The following is a 26,387-nucleotide window of genomic DNA, read 5'->3' as shown; positions in this document are numbered from 1 at the left end:
GAGGAGCTTTGATGTCTGATTGCGACTTCAGAAAAAGTGGATAGTTTGGTTTATCACAATAAGGTTGCAGTCTGGGTATTGTCAGGATGTCAAGCTCTCTCTCTCTCTCTCTCTCTCTCTCTCTCTCTCTCTCTCTCTCTCTCTCTCTCTCTCTTCAGATTCTTCCCCATGTACCTGTAAAAGTCCACTGTCACCACTAGTGGGCACTGCAACACACATTTTGGGCCTAACTGGAAAGTGATGATGCTGTTTAAATGTAAGTTCTGCTCAGAAGGATCTGGGGAAACAAACGTGAGCATATTGTGAGGAAGTGTGTGAATGGTTGAGGGTGAGAAGCGCAACAGAAACGGTTAAAGAGAGTGTTTGATGCAGAAAGAACAGACAATGCCCGCAGGCAGCTGTCAGCAAGCAGATATGTAGATCTTTTTTTTCAAATCTCCAAATGTTTCAAAGACATAAGTCACACCTCTGTGTGTTTGTTTGTTTGTTGTTTATGTGACTGCAGGGCAACGTCACAGTCACATCCACTTTTGTTCACTTTGACTTTTTTAAAGTTCCTCCTGTAATCGTTTGACACTTTTGAAAAGGGACTTTTTACAGAGTGGATGACCTCACTGTGTGGATTTATGTATATTTAAAGTCTTTATTTATACAGGGACAAATAATAATAAAAAATAACAATGTTACATATCAAATAATGCAGCCTTTGGGCTGCTTATTAGCCAGCGGCTAATTAAAGTCTCGTCCCTGGTTAAGTTTTGCCCTCAAATTCGACTGTCTGATTTTGGTGCATGAACAAACATTGACTGTTCCAGCCCTTTGCCTTCACTTGACTGAACAGCTGTGTGTCCACGATGGTGGTGCGGGAAGATGTTGAAGACCCTGACTCGTCCGTGGAGAAGTGTGAGGCCTTCAGTGGGTGTAGTAGCCATAGTAGTCTGCATCGCTGTTGCTGTCTTTATCGCAGATGTCTCCACCACGTGGAGGTGGGGAGTTTTCAGTGCTGGACGTGTAGGGTGACACCCTCCTCTTCTTGCGGCCCTCAAAAAGACCCGAGTCGGCTGAGTCAGCTGATTTCCCAGAGGGCGGTTCAAGCCAAGGGTCCTCCATCGTCACGCTCACAGAGTCTTTGGGTTTGTCCTGCAGCAGGGGTAGCTGCAGGCTCTCAAGGAGAGTGGGAGGATGCAGCAGCCTGGGGTTACCAGGAGGCGTAGAAGACGATGAGGAGGAGGAAGAGCAGGATATGGGTCTAAACCAACCCAGACTGGGGGCTGGTTTGCTGGGATGAGTCAGGTACTGTGGCGTGGGTCGGCTGGTGCTCCACCCAGCCGAGGTGGCTCCTGATACCGACACACTGGTGGATGCAAAAGGATGCTCTGGGTAGTAGCTGAGGGCATGGTGAGCAGACGTCTGCAAAGGGAAAGGCTTGTAAAAACCATTCCCAGAGAAGTCACCCTCATAGGAGGAAGTGAAATCAAGCCGGTTTGGTGCCACACTCTGCTGTGGTGGCAGGTACCAGCGACTGTGGGGTCCCGGGCTGGAGGACGGGTCTTTGTGCTGCTGGCCCATGCTGATGGGCTCACGGCCATAGAAGCGGCTCTGCGGCAAGGGGCTCATGTATGGTTCTGTGAGGTAGCCCTGGGTGTAACAGCTCCCTGGTAACAACTGCTGGCTCTCTGTAGGTGAAGGGGTGAGGCGATCAGAGTCGGGAGGAGCGTAGAGCCTAGGCAGGAGGGAGGAGGAGGGGAAGAGAAGTGAGTGTGAGAAGAAAAGGAAAAAGAAGAAGGTGTTATTTCCTGCCCAAACCTCAAACAACTATCAAACATCTCACAGCCCCTCACACCCTTCCATTTCAGCATTCTCAGCAGCAGCAGCACAGTAATTGCATCTATTTTAATATAAAATAGGTGACATGAGCACTCAAGGCATTTCGTAGCCAGCAGCGATCCAGTTTCATTATTTATGCTAAGTTCACACAATGTCCTTCAATCCAGTGCAAAACGAGAGGATTTGTTGTGAATTTTCTTGAGTGTTTTCCAAATGACTTACGTGTCGTAATTGTCGCGGAAACCTTTAGCGAAGGGGTTATGGTCTATTTTCAGCTGAGTGATCTGTGTAGGGAACAGGAGGAGGAGAACACAGGCAAAGGAAAAAGAGAGGGAGTGAGCAACAGAGAAACAAGAGAGCAGTTAGAGTGGAGGCCACTGACTAATAATTAATAACCTCGTGCTGGAAAGACTTGATCTGTGGAATTGGAGAGTGGGTGAGCACACCAAACCAGACCAGTACAACTGGTCTTAGCACGCTGAGACACTCAAATGTTTCTGAGTGGTCGTCAGAAATGACAGCACACAGAGACGTGAGGCACAAAGTTGAGTGATTCTCAGCTGGATTGGTGTGATGGTAAATAAATGGTAAATGGCCTGTATTTGATATAGCGCCTTCTAGATTCCTGGAACCCCCCAAGGCACTTTACAACACAATCTGTCATTCACCCATTCACACCCTGGTGGGGTTTAGCTACAATGTAACCACAGCTGCCCTGGGGTGCGACAGAGGCGAGGCTGCTGAGCACAGGCGCCAACGGTCCCTCTGAATACCACCAGCAGGCAAGGGGGGTTAAGTGTCTAGCCCAAGAACACAACGACAGCGACAGAGTGGGGCTCGAACCTGCAACCTTCAGATTATGGGACGAGCACTTAACTCCTGTGCTACTGGTGCCTCACATTGATGCATCAACACTTCTTAAGCTGTACAGGTAATTAAAAAAACACTTGTTTCTTCTTGGTAAGTGAAAGTGACTTACGTCTGCATTCTGGTAAGCAGTGACAGCGATGAACTGAGTCTCCGGAAAGACAAAAGTTTGAGCTTTAGAAGACAGGAAAGGGTCCTCAGAACCGTCCTCTTTGACCTCCACGATGTGAAGACGAGGCTGATACTTGTGGAGTGACTGGAGGACTATCATCTGGAGACAGAGAAAAAACATAAAATCATCTCGGTTTGTTTGGACTTTTCCTTCATTTACCTTCCAACTCCTCACTCTGTATTTTGAATATTGACTCTCAGAAGCCTGGTGCTAACAGTGTCTCTGAGACTACTTTGAGAGAACATTTATCTCACTCAAGCTATAAATGTCTAGCCCCTAACTCAAAGTGATACCTTGGAAACCCCCTTGGGATTACTATGACTTGTTTCCAACAAACAGACCAGTGAGTAACATGTTTGGGTAAAGAACTGATCCCAAATGAGAACCTTTGGCCTTTTTAGGAAGCATTTTACATTTTGCATGGTTATCTCCAAAGAGCTGCTAGCTAAAAACTTGTCATAAATGATCAACTAAATGAGAAAGATTTTGTGGCTCGACACTACTTCTTTAGCCTTTTTCAAAACACTATCACTGTCGTGTTCAGGCAGAAGTGAGTGCAAGTGAGTGGAAAAGTATCTAAAATCTGAAGGAAGACTTCAGCCATTGATCAGAAAAATCTGGCTGCTGGAAAGGATCACAATAGGCAGTAAGAAAAGAATTTTGCACAGTCCTGTATGTCGGGAGTGAGTATGGTGACATCAACGGATTGGATTTACAGAGAAATAATAAAGTCTGTTTACCTGTGCCACGTTGTTGGTGCTGCCCTTGTTGTTGGTGAGCTTTAACTTGCTGAAAGACACTTCTTGTCTCATCCAGTGAGCTCCTGTGTTGGGAGAGTCCGGATGCATGTAGGTTCTGTTTCCTGTAATCAATAAAGTGTGCGGTGAGCCTCAAAAACACCTCACCAGGGAGGCCTCTGAGCTGAAGCACAAAAACATCGAGCGTGAGCATCTCATTGGCCTCTTTCTGCTTTAAACAATAAAACTAAACTCTGTCTCTGGTAATTAATCCCTCCAGTCTTACGCCACTTGTTTTACCTTAGTTCAGCACATCCTCCAATAAGATAAAGGGACTAAAATCTACTGTTTACCTGCCAGGTAGACGGTTAATGTTAAACAGCTAGCTACTCCAACAAAACATTCTATTTCAGTTCCAAGGTTTTTCACAGCATGTATTACAGTGACCTGCTAACCTAATTTGTGCGCCACAGGAATGCATTATAAAATGTAATAGTAAAAAGTTGTTACACCACAGTTTCCACAATTGTAGCACATCAGCATTCACCTTTTCACCCTTGGCACAAGTGTGACAACATCTGCAGTTTCTTTACTTTTTATTATTGTGGTTTGTTTAACATCAATCGCACATAAAGCACCTCTTTGGTTGACTTTATATTACTGTGTTTTACTTCCTGAGGATTTAGGAAGGTGTGATAAATCAAACAGGTTTGCCACAGAAGCTTTAAATATTTCAAGCAATTGAAAGTAAATTTTTATTCTAAAGGGAAACAGGGTCATGAAATCAGTGCAAATGTCTGAGAGGAAATGTACATAAAAATCAATCAAGATTACAATCGTTCAGTAACATACAGAAGATGCGTCTGTCTGTCTATTTAACCCTCCCACTGTCTTCATGGGTGACCCCACCAGGAAAGTTGACCATTGAGCAGGATTGATGGTTTATCCCTCGAGGTCCACGTGGCAGGAGTGAGCACCACCTCACTCCGTCACGTGGACCTCAAGGGATAAACCATCAATCCTGCTCAAAGGTCAACTTTCCTGGCGGGGTCACCCATGAAGACAGTGGGAGGGCTAGAAGAAGAAACAAATTTCTACATGGCACCTCTCAAGATAAAAGTCACAAGGCGCTTCACAAGAACAAAAAATGTAATAGAAACAAAAATAAAGAAATTAAAAAGTCAAAAATGCCTAAAATAATATCACAAAAATGGGGGAAAATTTATGTTAAAAATGTGAGGAAAAGGAAAAAGAAAAAGAATGAAGATGAGGTAATCAGTGGATCCCGGGAAAAGGAGAATTGGTAGAAGGAGCAGAATAAGGAGAGGGTGGTGGTGAAGGTCACACCAAAGCCAGCTTGAACAGGTGAGTTTTCAGCTGCTTTTTAAAGGAGACCACTGGGTCCACTGATCTCAGATTCAGGGGGAGAGAAGTCCAGAGTCTGGGGACCACAGCAGCAAATGATCTGTCACCTTTGGTTTTTAGCCTGGTGCGCTGCACAACCAGTAGGCTTTGATCACTGGACCTCAGGGATCTGCTGGGGGTGTAGGGACTGAGAAGATCACCAATGTATGATAGTGCTTGTCCATGTAAGGCCCTATAGACCAGAACCAGGATCTTGAAATGAACCTTGAATTTTACTGGCAGCCAGTGAAGCTGGAGGAGAAGCGGGGTGATGTAAGTGTGTTTGGAGGACTTAGTCAGAAGACGAGCACAGGCATCCTGAACCACCTGTAGACGATTCAGGGAGGTTTTGCTCAGACAAGTGAAAAGAGAGTTGCAGTAGCCTAAAGTCTATTTGACACTGCAAGTATCAGCGGCGTGGAACGGAAGTGGAATGTCACTGCTTCAAATTTAATCCATTATAATCTATGGAGTGTTTCAAACCAGCTGTGACGCTGCAATTTTCAGGTGCTTTTCAGAAGCGGCACGCCTCACTGCTAAAGATAAGATCGAGTTCTAATTTTGCCATGAGTCGCTTTTGGGACACGTCTATTTCTGCAGTCAACATAGGGCTACACAGGAAATTGCACATGATTTCAGTGTAAAATCCCTGGTAATTTTCAAAATAAAAGACCTGTAGCAATGCAATTTCATATATATGAAACTTATGTGTGACCCAATGGCTTATTTAATCAAAGCATCATTCCAGAAGTGCAGTGGCGTGTTTTCATGGCTTTAATCCAGGCATTGGAGAGGAACAACATCATGCATGACATCAAACAGCGATATCAAACGTGATTTCCTTCTTTTTGGTTTAATGGCAAATTGCATAAACAAACTGTAACCTTTGAAGTCTCAGGGGATTTTGTGATCTCACGAGTCCAGGAGGAGCACAGCAAGGAAGCTGTTCCATGGCCAAGACACTCCCGGTGTGTAATGGACTGCATTAAAGCTCGCGAGCAAAACGTTCCGCTGTCGTTCTGCACCACTTGATGCTTCCAGTGTGAAACAAGTTAGCATGAGGAGATGAAGGTGTGGACAACAATCTCAAGTTCAGAAAGTGATAGAATTGGACTCAGCTTAGCAATGGTCCTGAGATGAAAGAAGGGAGAACTGACATGAGAATCCAGGGTGAGAGCTGGGTCAATGGTTACACCAAGATTCCTAGCAGAGGGTTTGGTGTGAGAAGCAAGCTGACCAAGACAGTCTCTGACTTTAGCTTCTTCCACATCTGGGTCAGTACGGTCGGGGGGATCGCATTGGTTCGGTCTCATACATGCGTTTTCTGTTCATATTTGGTTCCCAATGACTTTCAGGAATGTGGAAACCTCACAATATGTGGGCAGCATCAAAGACGGGAACGTCCATGGTGTCCTTATTGAGATAAAGGCGAGCGTGAGCTGTGTTGCTTTTGAAGACTCTGAACCACAATATTTTATTAGTTTGTTCCCTGTTCTCTCACTGCTGTGCGTGTCCTCAAACCCCGCTCCGATCCCTGCAACACATCCGTGCAACAGACAGAAATGTTTACTTGACAACAACCAGAATGAAAATGAATCATGCATGCCGGAAGCAAGAGTGTAACAGCTGCAGCTTAGACATGTCATGGGGCTTAAAGGAGATGTACAGTTGGATGTCATCTGAATAAAGATGGTAGGAGATTCCTTTGAACGAGCTCACGATGTGCTGAAGAGGAAGCAGATAGAGGAGAAAAAGTAGAGGCCCCAGCACGGAACCTTGTGGGACACCATGGGTCAGGGAAGTTGTAACGTACCAAGTGGTCAATATACAAAGTGGTGGATGTCCAAAACTTGGAGACAGACACAGAGAAGGAACACTCATACAGATAAGAGGAGAACCATTCCAGAGCAGATCCTGATAGGCCTACCCAGTCTCTCAGCCTCTCCAGTAGCAGGTGATGGTCAATAGTATCAAAGGCTGCGGTCAGGTCCAGCGGGACCAGGACAGAACAGTTCCCTGCATCACTGTGGGTCAGAAGGCCATTAGAAACCCTGAAGAGCTGTTTCAGTAGAATGAGCTCTACAAAAACCTAAATGGAAACTATCATAGATGTTATGTTCATCAAGAGCAGCTGTGAGCTGTTTAGCCACGACCTTTTCCAAGATCTTGGAGAGAACGAAAGTTTAGAGATGGGTCTGAAGCTGCTAAGGAGAGAGGGGTCAAGCCTTGATTTTTGAAAAATCAGGTATGTGGCATAGCAGCTTAATCTGTTTTTTTTACCATCTGTTATAAATCTCTTGTCTGCATTCTTTTGATTCACTTCTTGTGCTTGCTTATTCTGATTTATACTTGGATTAACCCTTTCAAATCTGGTGCATGAAATAAAAATGTGAAAACTCCAGACAAACAGTCTTTGTTTTGGCTGATGTCATCATAACAGTGAAAAGGTTATCTGTGACATTGTATGACGTAATTAAAGGTAATACAAGATAAAATTAAAGAAAATAGCTATTTCCACTAGCAACACTGAGATCCCACACCAGAGGACACAGTACATGAACAGGATTAAGTACAACCAGTTTTTGAAGAAAACTGCTAATCTTGTCAGATGTGTTGTACTTTTTAAACCCTAGAAATTGGTGTATTACAAATGGTACATTTGGCATTACACGGATAAACATCAGAGCCAAAATGTTGAGTGTAAAAGCACAAGAACATGATTAGAATGTGGTGAAATATTTTGGCTGAAATTTGTAATTAAACCCCCCTCCCCCCACTCACACACACAACAAGTTTTATTTTCACACATTTTACACTATGGGTCTAGCTCAGAAGTCTAAACAAACCATTGCAGTGTAAAAGATTTTGCTCTACAGGTTGGTCAAGCCATGCTCCATTGTAGCCTCTGCAAGTCTACCATTGGCTTGAGCTGTTTATGTTTATGTTCATTTATTTGGCAGATGCTTTTATCCAAAGCAATGTACAATTGTTAATCTATGTGGCATGTTGTGATCAGTGGCGGCTCTACATCGAATTACTCCCCGTACAAGTATAAGTTTTGAAAAGCTCCTCTCAGCTTGAGCCACAGTGACTGGCAGAGCAGTCCAAAAGTTGGGGTAGATCTCCAATAGATCTTTATCATGATCCATAATATTTTAGAATTGCCTCTGAAATTGTAATTTAAACTGACATAAAAAACTGTAGACTACCAAAAATGCCAACTTTTATAGAACAAATCATGTAAAAATAATCAGTGCAGCCATCTGCAATAAATAAACAGGATAGTTAGTGGTGACTGGGGAGTTTTCTTCTGCTTGTAGAGTTGTTTTATTTATTATTATGTGAACATGATCAACATGTGTTTGTTGTTGTTCAGGCAGGCCACAGGCTGCAGTGAGCATTTAACAAATCCTAGTTTGAATCAGTAAAAAACAATTCAAGGACTTTTTTCGAACCATTTGAATATTCGTTTCAATATTTCAGCCCTATTAGCTCTGTTAGCAATTAGTTGACCGCATTTAACCGTTAAAATCACAGTTAACTGGTTCAAAAAATTGAAAACATGCATCATGAGAGCTACATACCTTTATCTTTCTCCTCTTTTTTCTTTTTTTTCCTTTTCCCCCTGAATGGGGCACCTGGTGGTTTTAGCCTTTTTATGTTCATCTCTTCTGTTTGGCTCCTGACTCAGTAAGTTTCCTTTAGTCAGGACTAAACAATTTGACCTTGATGGGGGGGTGACCACAAAATCGTTTTGTTTTTCCTTTTTTTATTGGGCCATTTCCACACAATTCAGAGAAACCTGAAAGAATGATAGGCCTGTGTTTATGATATTATGAATGAAATATGGAAGAACGTTAAGATGTGATTGACTTTAGCCATGTTAATACAGTTGATTCAGCCCCTGCACGCTCATTTCATTTGGGAAAGACGCAGAGGTGAATTCCCCCGCCACACCCCTCCCCTTTCTGTTCTTCATAGACACACGGTGCACGTGAACGTTCTCAGTCAGCAGGAGCGCCTGCAGCTGCAGGGGGCGCCAACTTGCTGTTTCCAATCCAGACACTGTCATATGACAGATAATAGAAAACCTCGGTGCGGCGCAGATTTCCTTTTTTTGTTTTTTTACTCCGCGCTTGTGCGCCCCTTTTGTGTCATGAAAAAATGCCGCCCCGGGCAACTGCCCTGTCGGCCCGTGCCTAAAACCGCTACTGGTTGTGATCCATGGGGGAAAACGGAGTACCCTGAGGAAACCCACGCATGCATGGGGGGAACATACAACCCACGCAGAAAGACCGCAGCTGGGATTCAAACCTGCATCCTTCTTGCTACGAGGCAGCAGTGCTAACAAGGGCGCCACCATGCAGCCCAGAAAAGAGAAAAGTGTGTCTTGCCAGTCACGGTGCTTTACATTTGTTTGGCAGACTTAGCACTAGAGCTGCAACAGAGAAAAAACTACAAAGATGGTATCAGCTCAGGAACAGCGCCTTTTTGAAGTGGCTTTGGTATCAACTTTGGCCGATTTAGACCTGGGTATTTCATTGAACCATGAGCAGATAGACACACTTGAATCCTTAATAAAAAGGATGGATTTGCGACTTCTTTGATGGTGTATAGCAAACTGCTTCGTTGACCGACATGGGTAGCAGTGAATACGTCACATTGTTAATTTCTCTGATAAGTCCTAGAGCTGTCCAACTGCGTGCAAAATTCACCATAACCTAAAATTCGAGACAAAAAAATGTTGTCAATGAGTTATATTCTGCAGAACCACTGATTAATAATAATACTCTATGATACATTTATGTGTTTGTCTGTTCTGCAGATGCTTCTCTGGAACAGGAAGAAGCCTTTAAAGAAATGCTTCAACCAAAATAGAAAAATGATGTCATCACATTCTGCAACATGTGCAGAAATGTGCTGCTGACTGGAAGAGTTGAAAAAGCATCACCAGATTGTTCACAAAAGGCTTCCAGCCCTCTGGTGCATCATGATGCATGTTTTGGTTCCCTATGTTGGTGGATGTACTGCTAGACAAACCACTTCCTTCAGATCTCCCAGGTTGCACACTCTATAAAGGCCTCACTCCTCCAATGAGATTGACGTGTTGTTCACAAGCTGATTTCTGACCATCAATGATGAGATAAAGCTCGGCTCACAAAGAAAGTAGACATTTCTATTCTTAATGTTTGCTGCTGGGGGTAAGTGTTACTGTAAAGACTTGTTTGTATAAAATCATTTTAACCTTTTAACTTCCACACCAACATAAAAAGCAATGTTAGTTATTTTATTTTATTTATTTTTTTTTTACACAGTAACAGTTTTAATACCATAAAGTTGAAACAATCACATTACGATTTCTGTATTAAAGAAATCCCAACAATGCTCATTAAAACATCCTCATATTCCTTAGAAATTGTTATTTGGTATTTTTAGTGCACATTTTAATAACGGTGCCTTTTCATCTGCAAGTTAAAACTGCAAAAAAATAGCAGATGTTCAGCATCTAACAATAATATAAAGAAAAGTAGCAATGGTTCAAAAATCCCAAATTGTGTAGCAAGTCTACTTTATAGTAAGTAAAATTAACACACTTCTAACATTATTGACTCTAGGTGGGACTAACTTGAAACTGACATTTGCTCTAAAGGTGTTTATTCATTATGTTGAGTGATTTATATTTTTCAGATGCTTTCCTGCTGGTATGCTACAAAATATAAATATGAAATAGGAATAAAATGTAAATTCAAACCATTTTTTTCATTTTCAGTACATTTAATTACATTTGAGTCTATTTTATTTAACTATTTGTAAAACCAGTCCTGTACTTTAATTGTTTTTATTGTTATTTCATCTATTATTTTTAAATACATTGTGAAATGATTAATATAGACCATGGTGATGTACACGTACCTGGCATGTTGCCCTCTGCTTTCCCACATTGGACCCACTTCCCGCCCTGGTACCTCCAGTGGTGCTGATCAGCCAGAACCACGTCCACATAGACGTTATAATGAGCCGACGGATCCAGAACACTGATATTAAAGCTCAGAAAGGGGAACATCCTCCTAGAGGAGAGCAAGAAAAAATAGCTTACATTTATGAAAAAAGTTATTCGTGCAGACGTTAAATACCCAATCATTAGTTTAAATGTAATTTCGATTAGCTGATTTTGGACCAGATATGGGAACTTTAAAGGTGGCGTAGACAACGTATTTCTATAACATTATTTGTCACATTGCCTGAAATGTTCTTCATATACTAAAGAAAACCAATAAATTAAATGTCTTGTTAAAAGAATAAAGGAATAATTGCAATAACTTCTGAAATGCACAGTCTTGGGAAGTATCATCCAATCATTGTGAATGACCCTCATGCCACACGAGGGAGGAGATAATAAATTACAGGACAACACCAGCCACTTTGTATAAATACACCAACAAACATTTCATGCATCTATCTCTACTTTGGAAATAATTTTTTTAAGTTTTTGTCCCTGAAGTTGATGTTGGCATGGCTTTTACATCCATGTTTGTTTAATTTATTCAGTTTCTCCTTTGCAGCCTTCACCATCAGTATTAGACAGATGCAAGTTTTTTTCCTTTACATCATCAATTCCAGGCCTTGAGGGCTGGTTTCAATGGTTTCTCTGGTCCAACACACTTAATTCAGTGGTTGAATCACCTGTGCTGCAGCTCATCAGGCTCTGCAGAAGCCTGTTAATTACCTGCTGATTGAAATAAAGTGTGCTGAAGCAGGTTTAAACCAAAATGTGCTGGATACTGGCCCTTGAGACCTCAAGTTGAATAACCCTGCTCTATAACAATGTTTTCTTACCCTGGTCTTTGGGTCAGCTGTCTCCAAGCTCAAAGAAAAAAATCACCTCAGCAGCTTAAGAAGCACTTTTTATTATTTAGAGATGTCTTAGAAAGGAGACTTTTTACAATAAATGCCTAAGACACACCCATCTACTTCCAGACCATGGGTCCCCAGAAGAATGAAAAAAAAAATGAATGCAAGTCGAAGGGGTTAAAAACGCTATTTCCTAATTCTGTTTGTTATGTGTCATGGATTTCACATATGATGTCCGTGAATTTTAAAGACACATTCTTATGCCAATAAAGTGCTTATATTTGAACGGGAGAAAAAGTTATTTCAGATTTTGTGTGAAAAAAGGTTCAAGACTATAAATGTGCTTCACCAAATCGACAGAATTGAACCAGATACGGAGAAAAGCAGAGGGAATAAGTTCATCCAGCTTCAAAACATTCCTTCAGGAGGAAATAGTTACCATACATCTGGCCATGTGGTAAGTAGTGGCTATGCTAGAGGAAAGGAGATTCTGTGGTGATGCCATATATGCAACGTGTCAACGTCGGATTTTTAGTCATAGGAATTATGGATATTTACAAGCTGTTAAATGTCAAAGTTCATGACTGGCACGGTCCAAAATACACATTCATTCAAAGTCCAGATGTTTCCAGTACATTCTGGAAGTTGAGTGGTGCTCCGACATCCTTTTTTGTTGGTTTCCTCTCGTCCAACATGGGTGTTAGCTGCTCAGGCTGGCATTAGGTAAGGTTAGTTAGCATTAGCAGCAGCTCGGGATAGCATTAGGAGTAGTTTGGGATAGCATTACCAGTACTGTAGCTCGGGTTAGCATTGTTCTGTGGTTGGCATTACCATAACCGACATTTATATGTTGCTGACACTGAAGAGGGATGGAGCATGCTAATGTAAAAAGGTGTGTCCTAAAGCTGTTTCTTAGCAGCCATATTAACAATAATGATCACATAGGAAAGCAGATAGGTGATGGAACAGACTCCTGGTATGCTACATTAGACACACTAGCTGTTTTTATTCAACAATAACAAGATAAATGTGGTTGTAAACTCTAGGGTCCCTTAAAACTCAGAGCAGATGCATTGAAGCAGGAAAATACCCATGTCCCCTGAACTGAGAAACCCTGGGATTTTCTGACAAGCACTTGATTATGAGCCTTTAACAGTTAAAACCTGTGTTTTATCTTCGTATGGGCTGTTTTGATTCAAAGACATAAAAATCATGAAACAGAACCCCAAGAACACCCAACCGTGTGGTTATAACCAATAAGGAAAATGTCATTTAGGTCAGTAAATTAACATTTATTTTGCAAATATGAAGAATTGTACAAATCAGATGTGGACCTCAGTCTAACATGACTGTCTCTTTACTGCATGAAGAGTCAAAGTGGGAGTGAAGACCGAGAGGTGGAGGGGAACGGCTGACACTGTGGGTGAATATTTAATGCTGCTGTTAATAAAAGATGCCCCAGAAGATGCTCTTGATTGCTGGGACTCTACATGTTGAACTCATTTTGACCACCGATGGTTTCAGTGAGACGGGGTAACTGGGAGGTCAGGGCGTCCCCGGGTTCACTGCCAGGGAAGTAGCAGAGAAAGACGCTGGGTTGTGTTGAATCAAAATGACACACAGCTGTGACTACAGACACTGCACAGACAAGCCCTGCTGACACCAAACACTCACAGTGAATCTAAGATCTAACAAGAAAACAGAGAATTAGCCATCCTGAGTAGCTGATTTTTACCATCACAGAGCACAAAACGATACTATATTTAACCACATGACTCAATCTGCTTTGATTCAGTTTTTTATCAAACAGCTGTGACATTTTTCATCATCCTGACACTGCTCAGAGGTGGATTATCTTCAGCATCCAGCAGGTGACTCTGTTCTGTTGGTTTAACAATCAGTCTGTAGGGATTTTCCTCTGTGAAAAGTATGCAATTTGATGTTAATATTATTTAATTAATAATATGTTTTAATGTATTAATTTCAGGTCCCAGATTAAATTCAGTGAATGTAACATTTCAGCTCTGAGATGGTACAAGATGACACATCTGATGATCCTCAAAAACCTTGTAACTTTTCCCTACAAGTTAAATGATTTCTCACACACACACACGCACGCACGCACACACGCGCGCACACACACACACACACACACACACACACACACACACACACACACACACACACACACACACACACACACACTGCCCAGTAAGTGGACTGCCACATTTATGATGTCACAGCAGGTAGTATTTAATATTCTTGCATCCGTGAAGTTTTCAGATATTTAGCAGAAATTTGCAGTTATGTTTAATGACAGAATTAAGGATTTTCCAGAGCATGTGACTGTGAAAGGAAAGGTACCATAAACAATAACTCATGACCCACAGTTGAAACCTCGGTCTATTAGACTTTTTAGTCAAGAAACAAACATATTTCAAATAAACTCTTATAACAAAAAAACTTCTGTCATTTTCAAGGTAAAACAAGTAGATTCAGTTTTAGAATGGGTTTGGCTAAAAAGTCCCCTTTCTGAGCTGTAAATCTTATTGAATATTTCAGTTTCAAAATTTCAAAGGAACTGTCAGACTTAGATCACTTTATCCATGGAGGGTATATAGTGACCCGGTAACACACAGACTGGAAAACAGCCAGAAGCCTGTTTTAAATGAGAAAACAGTTTTTCTACAGGAGCCTGAAGCAAGCCAAGCTTTCTGCTTCCATGTTTATGTTAGAATAAGCACATTTGAATTACTTTCAATCTAAAAAAATCTTCAGTGTGAAATAATGCCAGACGGACAACACACGTGATATTTTTTAATGCTACATGCTAACAGAACCGTCTGTAGAGCCGCCCACTTCTATCAGGGCTCTGCGTGTTTAACATTTGGCCTGACTGTTTAACACTGGATAACATCTCCTGAGGCTGTGGAGCTTTCTGCAACGAGTGATGCGTCACATTAGCTGTTTCATGTTAACTTGGTGAACGGTCAGGTTGAAGCGCATAAACTTTAATTTGAATAAAGTTGATGTGCGTAAGTGTTCATGTGTCATCTCAGTCACTGTGGCAATATGTGCACACGCATTCTAGAGGGTTTTTAAGAAACACCCTTCTGTTTCAGCTTTGCTGTGGGAGGAACAGATAAGATCAGTTCTGAAATAAACAGGTGCTTTACTCTAACAAACAACAACAACAAAAAAAAAACAAGTTACTGAATAAAGCCACAAACATGACAATGACAAGTCACATTTTAAATCTGGGGAGTAAAAAATATATATTAGGAGTGTAACATCATAACTAACAATGTGTTTGTGGGTTGATTGCAAGGATTTTAGCATGAATTCGTAAAGCTTTCTGTAATTTTAGATCAGAATAATAGATTAACAGAGCCTGTGGCAGTTAAACATGGACACAAATAACATGCCAGTACTGCTAATGCACAACTGGTGGGTGGTAGATTTCACCAGTCCCAAATTATTCCTATAAATATGTTATTTTGGCTTAGTTCTATGCCTCCAATCTTATCCAAACTTATTTACTTTTGCTGTTTTTAAAACATTTTTGTTTCCCTTCATTTTGGTTTGTAAATGATATACTGCATGTCAAAGACCCCTAAAAGTCTCGTAGAACCTTTTATTCGGGCCATAATTTCCCTTTTCCTTGCTATTTTATCTCCAGTGCATTTAACAAATAATCCTGCTTGATTTGAATCCAGCAGTAATCTAGTTAAGTCCCTTTATGGAAATACCCTACAGACACAATGAAGATGAAAGATGATATGACACTTAATGTAATGTATTTATAGCTCCTTAAAGTTGAGCTGCAAAAGTACAAAGCCGCTGGCTGTGGGATGGCTGGTGAAGCAGCTGGTCATGGTTCCAGCTGCTGCAGACTTGTGTCTGAGCAACCATAGCTGAGGGCTAACAAATCGGCTGTAGTCACAACCAGGAGAGGTTGTCGAGATTTTTCTTCATGCAGTTTGTGTCAATTAAATGATCTGTGTTGCTTCTCTTAGATGCTGCTGCTTGGTGCATCACGCAAAGCGTGCCTCACACTTCTTTCTATTTCCACCCACAGATGTTAAAAGCAAAAGCGAGGAACTATTTCTTTTAGGGAGAAAAGGAGCATCTCATTGTGGTTTCTAACCTAAAAATCTAAACAGACAGTAGCCAAAGCTAAATAATTTTGCTTTGCAAGTTAGTCTAGCCACGCTCCATTAGAGCATCAGCAGGCTGGACCGTCTTGTGTCGTGCCAATCACAGTGCTCTATCGGTTTGGTGGGTGGGATGATGCAACGGAGCGGTACAATTAGGACAGTGATGGTTCATTTTAAACTGCTTCAGCATCAGCCTTGATCTATTTAGACTTTGGCTTTTTTTGGCTTTGAGTCAAGAGCAGAGAGAGGTACTTAAGTTTTTCATTTAGAAAAAGGATGTATTTGCATCTTCTTGTTATCTCAATCTGGCTCCCTGTTCGGCCCTGGCTGAAGAACTCAAACTCTGTGGAATGAACTCAGATGTTCGCTCTCCACTCCTCCAAACCTTTTCCTGACGTGGAAATGTGGATCTGGGTGGAAGGTCGTGGAGCCATGAACGACTCACTGCTCTCTTTGCTACCCTCTGGCCTCCTTCACCCCTCTGGAAAGCGGGAGATGAGGCTGTATGCAAATGCTGCAGACTCTCTCTTGATTGAACAGAGGACTCTCTCTCTTTCCAGCCCCCTACGGTAGATTTATGTTCATGACTGTTGTCACAGCCAAAGCAAAAGAAGATTACTGCCATCTTAAAACAGCTCACATCATCTAAATGTTGCAGCAGTTCATGTGATGTTATTTTATAAAACCCTTTTTTGTCAGCACTTACAAAATACACATTTGTTTCCACTGAAATTCAGAGTGCAGATATTATCCCATTCAGCATCAGATTCTAGTAGTCCTGGTGCATTAAGGAGCAGGTTTGTGGAATTTAAAGGTTTATAGATTAATGTTGCACTAAATGCTGAGAAATCTATGAAGATGGAGCTGTTTTATACGTAGGATGTACCAATGCAAAAATGTGGGCCGACATCAATATCCGATTTTAATGTTGTTGTTCTATCTGATCACCAATATTTACCCATATTACATTCATATAAGTAGAAATGTAAAATATCGATAGACTAAAATCTTGCGATTTTCGTGTTCAGAAGCTGAAAGGAAATTCAAAAGCAGTGTATAGATCTTTTATTTAGATTTTCCATGCAAACGTGCTGTACTTTTATTGTGTGGTGCAATTCAAGCTCTGACTGCTAGGTGGCAGCAGTTTTTACTGCCTTTATTCTGGCACAAGATCTTGCGATAAAACTGGATGTGTCTTGGAGGAGTGTGGTCTGAGTTTTCCAATTAATTTCATTCTAAAAATTTGCAAATATTGACTGGCTTTTAGTATCTTAATGTATCGTAAAATATCCCCATGTGATATATATCTTATCACCAGATTCTTGCCAATAGACACCTCTAAATATAAGAATTGAATAAATACATATAATACATTAGTGTTATAATGTATACACACCACATACAGAAAGCCATTTTTTCATAGAAATTCACATCAACGAGGCAAAAAATATCTTAAATATAATATTCCATAAATTAAAATGGTTTTGCATATAAAAATATCTAAGAAAAGACCATTTTCATTGGTGCATTTCGCCTACATGATTACATCTGATTCCTGTATGATGCCCATAGTCACGTGTTTTGCACTCTCCTGCCATTTGCTGGTAAAACAAAACCCATCACTGGACGGTCCCAGTTGGATCTTTCTGGCAGACGTTTAATGATCAATCCTACAGCTCACAGTGAAACACAATCATGGCAGCAGCTCTCTGCTAGGAACAGGTGAAAGAGCTCTTCTTCCACTGCACTGTTAATACAAGTGAAACGCCTATGAATGGTTTCACCCACCCACGCTCTGTGAAAGTAATCTAGAAAGTCTATAAATAGTTGTCATTTTTTGCTCCACTGATATTGTCCATTTACTTATACTGAGCCTTTTATAGGAAATCAGAACTAGAGACGGGGAAACCAAGAAAAGACAACACAAAGGGGTATTTGCATGCGTGGGTGGATCTTAGAGTTTACGTACGGAGAAGTTGAAAAACAATGTGAGCATACAACTATTTTCAGCCTTGGTGGCACTCTGGTGCCAAAGCCAGCAGTTGCTCCGCTGCTATTTGACTGCAGTGTCACAAGCAGGAGTTTATCTGCTCTTTTCTGGAGCCAGGCTCATTGAAACCTGCAGCTTTTTGACAAAAACAACAAACGTCTCCAAAAAGACTCATAGCTGGAGTCTGTGTTCAGACAGAGGAGTGTGGTGAACCAGACAGTAATACAGAGATTCTGACATTTAAAACAAAAGCATCCAAATGTGTGGATGTTGGAGAGAGAGGAGGGCTAGCAGAGGAGGGTAAACCACGGGGGGAAGTGGAGGTTAGAGAGAAGGAAGAGGAAAGAGCAGAGGGAGGAGTGAATAGGGGGAAGGAGGGGGGTTTTATCCTGGGGATGGAAGACGTGAAGAGAAAACCGGCTATTCACCAGGGAGAGGACTTTTCCACGTCAGCGCTCTCACTGATTCATCCAGACAGCAGCTCAGGTCCAGTTTTTGTCACCGTGTGTGCGTTTGATCATCTGTGACGAAAACATGCCAGTCTACAGCTGCTGCCGGACACAAGCGCTCCTTTAACATGCAGACAGTGGTTTATGTGTTGACTTCTGCATGAGACGTTTAACACTAGACCTGGACCAGAATGACTGAGGATGATGCTTACAAATGGATTCAGTCATTTATAGGGTTGAGTTGGAAGCTTGTCACGGTGTTAGATATGTTATAAATGTATTCTAACCTTTTGTTGTCACACTGAAAGAGCAGGTTTGTTTCTGAATCCTCAAGACGTGCCATTCCTTTTGCAGAATGTAAATAATTCAAATAGGTCACACTTAACTGTGTGGGGGAGTAAGAACCTTCCTCTTTTTCAGCATCAAATTAATCTTTATATCTGTAGAGGACACACAACCTGAGCCACTATGGCGAGGATGTGAGGAAAACTTTTGATGCTGAGACTAAAAGTGTGTGTTAGGAAATTGGACAAAAATACAGCCAAAAGGGACTAAATATAAAACGAGAACAATAAAACAATTCTAACAATTAGTCAAAATTTCAATATTTTTATTTAAACGTCCTCAGTTTTATTAAAGCTGTGGAACTCAGAAAAACATTTTTTGATGATTATTTCTGATTATCATTCGTCACTCTGAGTTTTTCATGCAGGCTGAACATGAAAATAGTCTCCTACACATATCTGCTGCTTCAGCCTCTGATAGAAAATAGATGGTGGCATTCTACAGATCTACGTCACCCTGTTAATGAACATTCAGGGACTTACCGGGGCGGAATGGCCTATCTGGCATTCTGGCACTGTCCTGGTGGGCAGACTTCGTGCTGACCCAAGAGATTCTGGGCTTTTTTTGCCCTGAGTACGACTTGCAAGGCATTCATTCCTACCAGAAATCACTGCAAATGTATAGATTAAACACGTTTCAAACTCCTTTAAATTTGCTTTAATTTACTAATTTTTTTCCTGCTAATTTTATTGCATAGAGTAATATATATATATATATATATATATATATATATATATATATATATATATATATATATATATATTATTTCAACAGCACCTTTCTAAACACTCAATGACACTTTACAGACAGAGATAAAATACACAACAATAAAAGACAGAACAGCATAAAACAAACAGACAGATTGGAGCAAAGAGAGTAATTATTGGAATGCTAGACGGAACAGGTGGGTTTTGAGTCTGGTTTTAAACAGAGTGAGGGAGCCAATGTTATGGAGGTCAGGAGGGAGTGAGTTCCAGAGCTGGGGAGCAGATAAACTGAAGGCCCTGCTCCCGATGGTGACCAGACGGACAGGTGGGACAGAGAGGTGGATGGAGGAGGAGGACCTGAGGGAACGGGTGGAGGTTGAGGGATGAAGGAGGTCCGAGAGGTATGGGGAAGCTAGGTTATGGATGGCTTTGAATGTATATAGGAGAATTTTGAATTGGATTCTGGAAGTGACTGGGAGCCAGTGGAGCTGCTGAAGAACAGGGGTGATGTGGTGGAAGGAGGGAGTTCTGGTAATGATGCGGGCTGCCGAGTTTTGGAGAAGTTGTAGTTTATGGAGGGATTTGTGAGGAAGACAGAAGAGAAGAGAGTTGCAGTTGTCAACTCGGGCAGTGATGAGGCTGTGGACAAGGATGGCGACCGAGTGAGTAGTGAGGGAGGGGCGGAGGTAGTTAATGTTGCGTAGATGGAAGTAGGCAGACCGGGTAATATTGTTTATGTGGGACTGGAAGGATAGTGAGGAGTTGAGAATGACACCCAAATTCTTGGCCAGACGGGAGGGGGAAACAAAGTAGTTGTCGACAGGAAGTTTAAAGCTGTGGATTTTGGATAGTAAGGATTTAGTGCCGACAAGTAACATTTCTGTTTTATCACTGTTAAATTTGAGAATGTATGAGGTGAACCAGTCTTTGATTTCAGATAAACAACTGGTGAGGGAGGAAGGAGGGAGTGAATTGAGGGTTTGGAGGATACATAAAGCTGGGTGTCATCTGTGTAACAATGAAAATGGATGTCAAATTTATGGAAAATATTTCCCAGGGGAAGAAGGTAAGTGATAAAAAGAAGTGGACCAAGAACAGAGCCTTGGGGGACGCCAGTAGTGACAGGAAAGGGACGGGAAGTGAAGGATTTGAGTTGAATAAACCAAGTACGGCCAGAGATATATGAATAAAATGCTCTATGCAAAGATGTCTGAAAGTGCTCGGCAACCACTGTTGTTTTCACACATATAATTATAACACAATTCCCTTTCCAAACTACATAATGGAAATTTCGCTAATGAGCATTTTCTAGAAAGATATTTAAACAAACAAACAAACAAACAAACAAACAAACAAACAAAGCTTCAAATCTACTCAACTGTTGCACAGAAACACAACAAATGGAGGCCCTGAAAAGCCTCTGTATGAGTTCTGATGGGAGCAAAATCCACATCATGATCTTTCCTTTGGCGGCAGACTGAGACACCCAAGATGTAAAACAGAACGCTGCCGTAGAGCATGCATTCCCACTGCAGTAAGACTGTATAAATCCACAACTCCTAAACCTGCTACTGTCATTATCCTGTTACACACCAACTTCAGAGATAATCAATACTTGTGCAATACCCGGATGCACATCAGTATGCCTGTGTGTTTATGCCGTTTCTTTGTGGAAACTCAATTTTTTATTTTTGCTCTATTTGTATTTGTTTTCTGAGTGCTGAGGGTTATGGTAATAGCTTTCTGCCCTTGTGTATTTACCTATATTATTTTTTTCTACTTCTCTAAGTGTATGTGCTTCCTTTACAAGTAATTTTCCTCATTCTATTCTATTCTATTCTATCACACATCTAGAAACAGCAGTTTTGAGTGTTTTTAATGAAAACAAAGTAAAGACAAGTTGTAATGAACTACCAGCTTTACACTATATGTGGATTAATGAAACATGCTATTTCCATCTGCATCATATCTTGAGTCTTTTCTAACAGTTATTGAAGAAAGATCATGCAAAATAGCAAAGATTAACAATACATTAGCCCTTAAATATAGAACCGTTAAGATGGAACTCCAGCTTTACACTCAGTTTTAGTTCTTTCTGGTTTATTGGAACCAAATATAGAGATACCAGTGAGAATTACCAGCGCTGAGGTCGTTTTTATATATGCCTGCGGCTCAGAGTGCGGTGGACTCAAACGCTCAGTTATTAGAGGAGCTTATTTGCACAAAAGAAGGAAGTGCTTGTTTGGCTATGTGAAAATATTGGCACTAGATGCTTCTGCTAAAAGCTGCACAGGCAACCATAGACAGCTGAACAGGAAGTGACTGGTCATACTGTCAAAGCCTTGAAACAGGCCCACTTCTGCTTTCAGACAGCAAGAGAGAGAGAGAGAGAGAGAGAGAGAGAGAGAGAGAGAGAGAGAGAGAGAGAGAGAGCGCTTGACTTCCTAACAATACCCAGACTGCCATCTTACTGTGATAAACTGCATCAATATTATTGATTAGTGTCTTCTTTAACATAAATGTGTTCAAATACATCTTTATTTTGTCTCATGCATATTTATTCTGTTGATGTCAATCTTTCATCTCCAAAATGTGACTTATTGTACTCATTTAGATTTTAAAAAATGATAACAGTTTTTGAAAACGCATAAGATGTAATCTGAGTGTTTCTTCATAAGCATCTCTTTGATAAGTTCATGTTAACCCTTTGGTGCATAATGGTCACTACAGTGGACAGGTACTCAAAAAAAATTTTTTTGTTTTTGCTATTAAGCACAGCTGTTGAAGACTTTATTGCATGTGAGCCCCTCCATTTGTTTTATTTATGTTTATTTATTTGGCAGACGCTTTTATCCAAAGCGACTTACAATTTATGATCTATAGGACATGTTGTGATCTGTGGGGGAAACCGGAGTACCTGGAGGAAACCCACGCATGCATGGGGAGAACATGCAACTCCACGCAGAAAGGCCACAGCCGAGTTTCGAACCAGCAACCTTTGTGCTGCGAGGCAACAGTGCTAACAACTGTGCCACCATGCAGCCCATTTGGACTTCAGTAAGTCAAGCCAACATATTTCATGCTCAGAATGCACGCTGTCCACTGAGGTGGACATGTAATAAATTATTTGTAAATTATAAAATTTTCCAAAAAATATTTGTTGAAATTTGTTTCATTCACACCTAAAGACGAATGAAAAAAATTGTTAAAAAATCATGGTTGAAGATTTCATAATTCATGCATCAAAGGGTTAATATTCGCTCCTTCTTCCATAGGAGCCTGTTATTCTTAGGAGCCAAATAAATCAAAGGATTCATTTCCTTTCTGAAAAGTGACCAAACAACAGTTGGCAGCATTTTACCGTTTGGACTCAGTGGAGGAGAGAGAGAGCAGAGGAGCATGATTCCACTGGGAGCAAAGTCTGACATTATTTCCCTTAATGATGTTGGTAAGATCTTAGTCAGTATGTTCTCCTTCCTAGATCCTAGAACACGTCCCATCAGGCAGAACTATGATTTTCAGGATTTTTTTCATCATCGCTAATGTTATCTGCATTGCTGCTGTTTTACAAATTTTTGGATAATACTTTAAATTTGGTTTATTAAATTGCATATTCCACAATAAAAGTCCCCTCAAAAGCATGTTGCTCTTGGCAATTACTGGTTGGAAAGCTAACCCTTTTTGACTCATGTCTAAACCAAAAACTCCCCAGGTGTGGGATCTGCAGGCTGCAGTCATCTCATTCTTTTTTTTTTTTAATAAACAAAAAAGTTCCACCTGTCGGAACCAAATTGTCTTCGGTGTGTTTTGTTTTGAGAACTATTAGTAAGTGAATCGACACCCATCGTTGCGTGTTGCCTCTGCAAACTTTGCCACAGTTGAACAGGACATGCAGAGCCTGAAATGGCAGCGGCAACCTGTGAGGCCATCTGAATTTAGCTCACGAGAGTTGTGCAGATGAATTTGCCCCTCCATGCCATAGGTCATGAAAATGTGTGCAGATTTCAAAGCTTGCAGGTGCGGTGCACGAGCAAAACCTGTGAGAGATCTGTCAGGCTGCATGCTCTGGATCCGCTAAAGAAAGCAGAAAAAAGAGAATCTAGTCTTTTACTTCCTGAACTTCAAAAGATGCTTCACCTCCTGAGTGTGGCCATCTGAAGCCTCGCTGGTGTTTGACCCTCTTCTCCCCACATTTCTTTCACCTTTTCTCCTTGTTTTGATTAACATTGTAGACCCTTGGTCTCCTCTCTGAAATCCCAGCAAATGTGCTTTGGAGGCCTGAAACTTAAATTAAAATTTAAGGAGGATTTTGCCTTTGATATTGGAAAAAATTGTATTTTAACACTTTTTCAACCTTGTTCAAAGTCTTCCTGTATCAAAATTATGGTTATTCTCATGTTCTTGTCGTTTAAAATCACACTCTGCATGTAAATGCACGGTTCCTGTCATGTTCATATGATGAGGTCTGTGGTTTTTTTGACAATGAAAAATAGCTTTTGTCTCACATGGATGGATGACACCTCATGATATTTAATTTAGGGGTAATATGTATTCAAGAAAAGTCTTCAAAGAGTTTTGTAATATAATATTTTTCAATTTTATTTATTCATTGTTTTTTTCTGTTTTGCAGAAAAGGCTCATAAAATTTGAGGTTTTATATGAAAGTGCTCTAATTACAGGAACTCAGCTGAGGAAACTGTCAAAGCTGATTAATATCAATCACACACACACACACACACACACACACAGACACACACACACACACACACACACACACACACACACACACACACACACACACACACACACACACACACACACACACACACACACACACACACACACACACACACACACACACACACACACACACACACTCGGATGAAAATAACAAGAGAGAAAAGGCAGATTTTCAGCTTTTTGTGTAAAACCTTGGAGTTTGTAAAAATGTGAAGAAGGAAAAACGTTTTTTGTTTTGTTTGGATCTTTTTTTTTTAAATCAAGTAGCCTGCAGACTTAAAAGAATCACCCATGATTTCATCAGAAAAGTCAAAACTTTTCTGTGTTTCGTAGCTTATTTAGATTAAGTTAACTTGAAAGTAAAGACAACATGAATGAAAGGCTGGCACTGAGCTGAAATTATTCATCTACAACTCGACAGTTTTCTGCTTTAGAAACTTTAAAAGAATACATAAAAATTCAAACGAGATGAACTTCACACATTCAATTTTTTTAATTTCTAATGTAATTTTTGAAAAAATAAAAGAGATCCCAGCTAGATGAATAACATATCATCGCCCTGTTTGTTTCCGAGCTCTGAGAAAGCTGTGGCCTTCTGTCAGACTCAAGTGTTGCACATTAGTGGATTAATCTTCATGGACGTGATGCGTCTTAATGCTCGGTGACCTATCAGAGGGGCCCGGCAGCGTGTCTCGCTGCGGTTTCTGCAGCATTCGGCTCCTGTCTGAAAGTTTTTCCAGGAGAAACTGTTCTTCCTCTAGAGGCCATCTTCTGCGTCTGAGCTGGATGATTAAACGACTTGGTGTCACCAAATAAAAACAATTTAAAATGAGCAAATCACGGCAAGTAAAGACAATTAGAGCGTTCGGCTTAAAACAACCGCACAAGACCTAAACTAAACTTCATCATTAATTTAACTATTTAAGACTTGTTGCGCCCCAAATGAATAAATAATTAAGTATTAACTTGGAATTAAATATAATTGCTATTTTTGACTTCTTAAGGATTACATATTTTCTAAATATTTAAAACGCACATGTTTCAGTTGAATCTAATTCTCATCATCTTTCAGATTTGCTCAAATCATTAACGAGAACCGGATTAAACGATGTCATCGTTGAATTCGCTAATTTATAAACCCATCACCTGCTCAGTGATGAAATCTGCGCGCTCCTACAGGACCTCCTTGTCACTAAAGCCATTCAGTTGAATTTAAACAGTAAAATCAGAAGCTCGTAAATACTAGACAGCCAGTGACTATGAGTTTTCAAAAACCGCAAAGCGCGTCAGCGTCAGATTATTTGTTTAATTCTCGTTAATTGGCAGAACTTTTTTAAAGTGTGGTAATGGAGAAAAGTGAGTCTTACCTGCCCTGTTTGGTGATGATCATCTCCGTTTGGAACTTGTGGAACTTGGCCCAGAGCGGGTAGTTATTGAGCAGAACCTGAGTCTTCCCGCACACCTGCAGGCCAGGTAAGGGATAGAGAGGCCGCTGGTAGCCGTGCTGGAAGCCCGCCGGGTAGCTCTCCGTTGACGTTGAATACACGTCTTTCCCACCGGAGGGAAACCCGTCTCCCGGCGTCGGGATGTAACCCTGTCCGGTGCCACTCCGCGGCGGGGAGCGCACGCCGCCGTATGGGCAGTTGCTCAAGGTCTGTGCGTAAAACCTTCCGGGCTGCGGCGCGTAGCCCCCCACCGACTGCTCTGGGTGGTACTGCAGAGCCAGCGAGTCCTGGCCGGTCGTAACCGAGTCCGAGTAGTAGAACCTCGTGTCCTGAATTCCCATTTTGAACTCGGCCAGGTCCTTGCTGCCGCGGTGGAGGTGACTGCTGATGTCAGCGCTCTTTCCGAGAGTTTGCGTTTCAGTCCCATTCAACATGCTGAAGTAGAGGTTGCCACCTATGCCGCCCATTTGCAGCCCCGCTCCCGGACTGTGTCAAAAGTCATAAGTTAAACTCAGGAGTCCGGATGAAGATCAGCATGCACGATAAATAAAACAAAAACAGCGCGCACGGGGAACGCACCTTTATGGCTCAGAGCGCACGGACATGCTGGTCTAACCTCCTCCTCTCAAACATCCCGCTCTAATTTACACAAACTTTCTTTTTCTTTTTTTGATTCTTTTTTTTTTACTTCAGGA

General features: G+C 41.2%; 1 protein-coding gene across 1 annotated transcript; it reads right to left on the bottom strand.

Annotated features, from left to right (window-relative positions):
- Nucleotides 1–746: 746 nt before the first annotated feature.
- On the bottom strand, nt 747–26,387 carry tbx21 (T-box transcription factor 21). The gene is made up of 6 exons (XM_015962405.3): nt 25,615–26,387; nt 10,921–11,075; nt 3,607–3,728; nt 2,807–2,965; nt 2,050–2,111; nt 747–1,723 (listed from the first exon to the last, which is right to left on the bottom strand). Exons 1-6 carry the CDS (start codon nt 26,157–26,159, stop codon nt 913–915), a joined length of 1,854 nt encoding a protein of 617 aa, XP_015817891.1. The 5' UTR covers nt 26,160–26,387; the 3' UTR covers nt 747–912.

The sequence above is a fragment of the Nothobranchius furzeri genome, chromosome 16 (assembly GCF_043380555.1).
Source record: "Nothobranchius furzeri strain GRZ-AD chromosome 16, NfurGRZ-RIMD1, whole genome shotgun sequence".
NCBI lineage: Eukaryota > Metazoa > Chordata > Actinopteri > Cyprinodontiformes > Nothobranchiidae > Nothobranchius > Nothobranchius furzeri.
The sequence above is the reverse complement of the archived record's forward strand: the minus strand, read 5'-3'. Positions and strand labels throughout refer to the sequence as shown.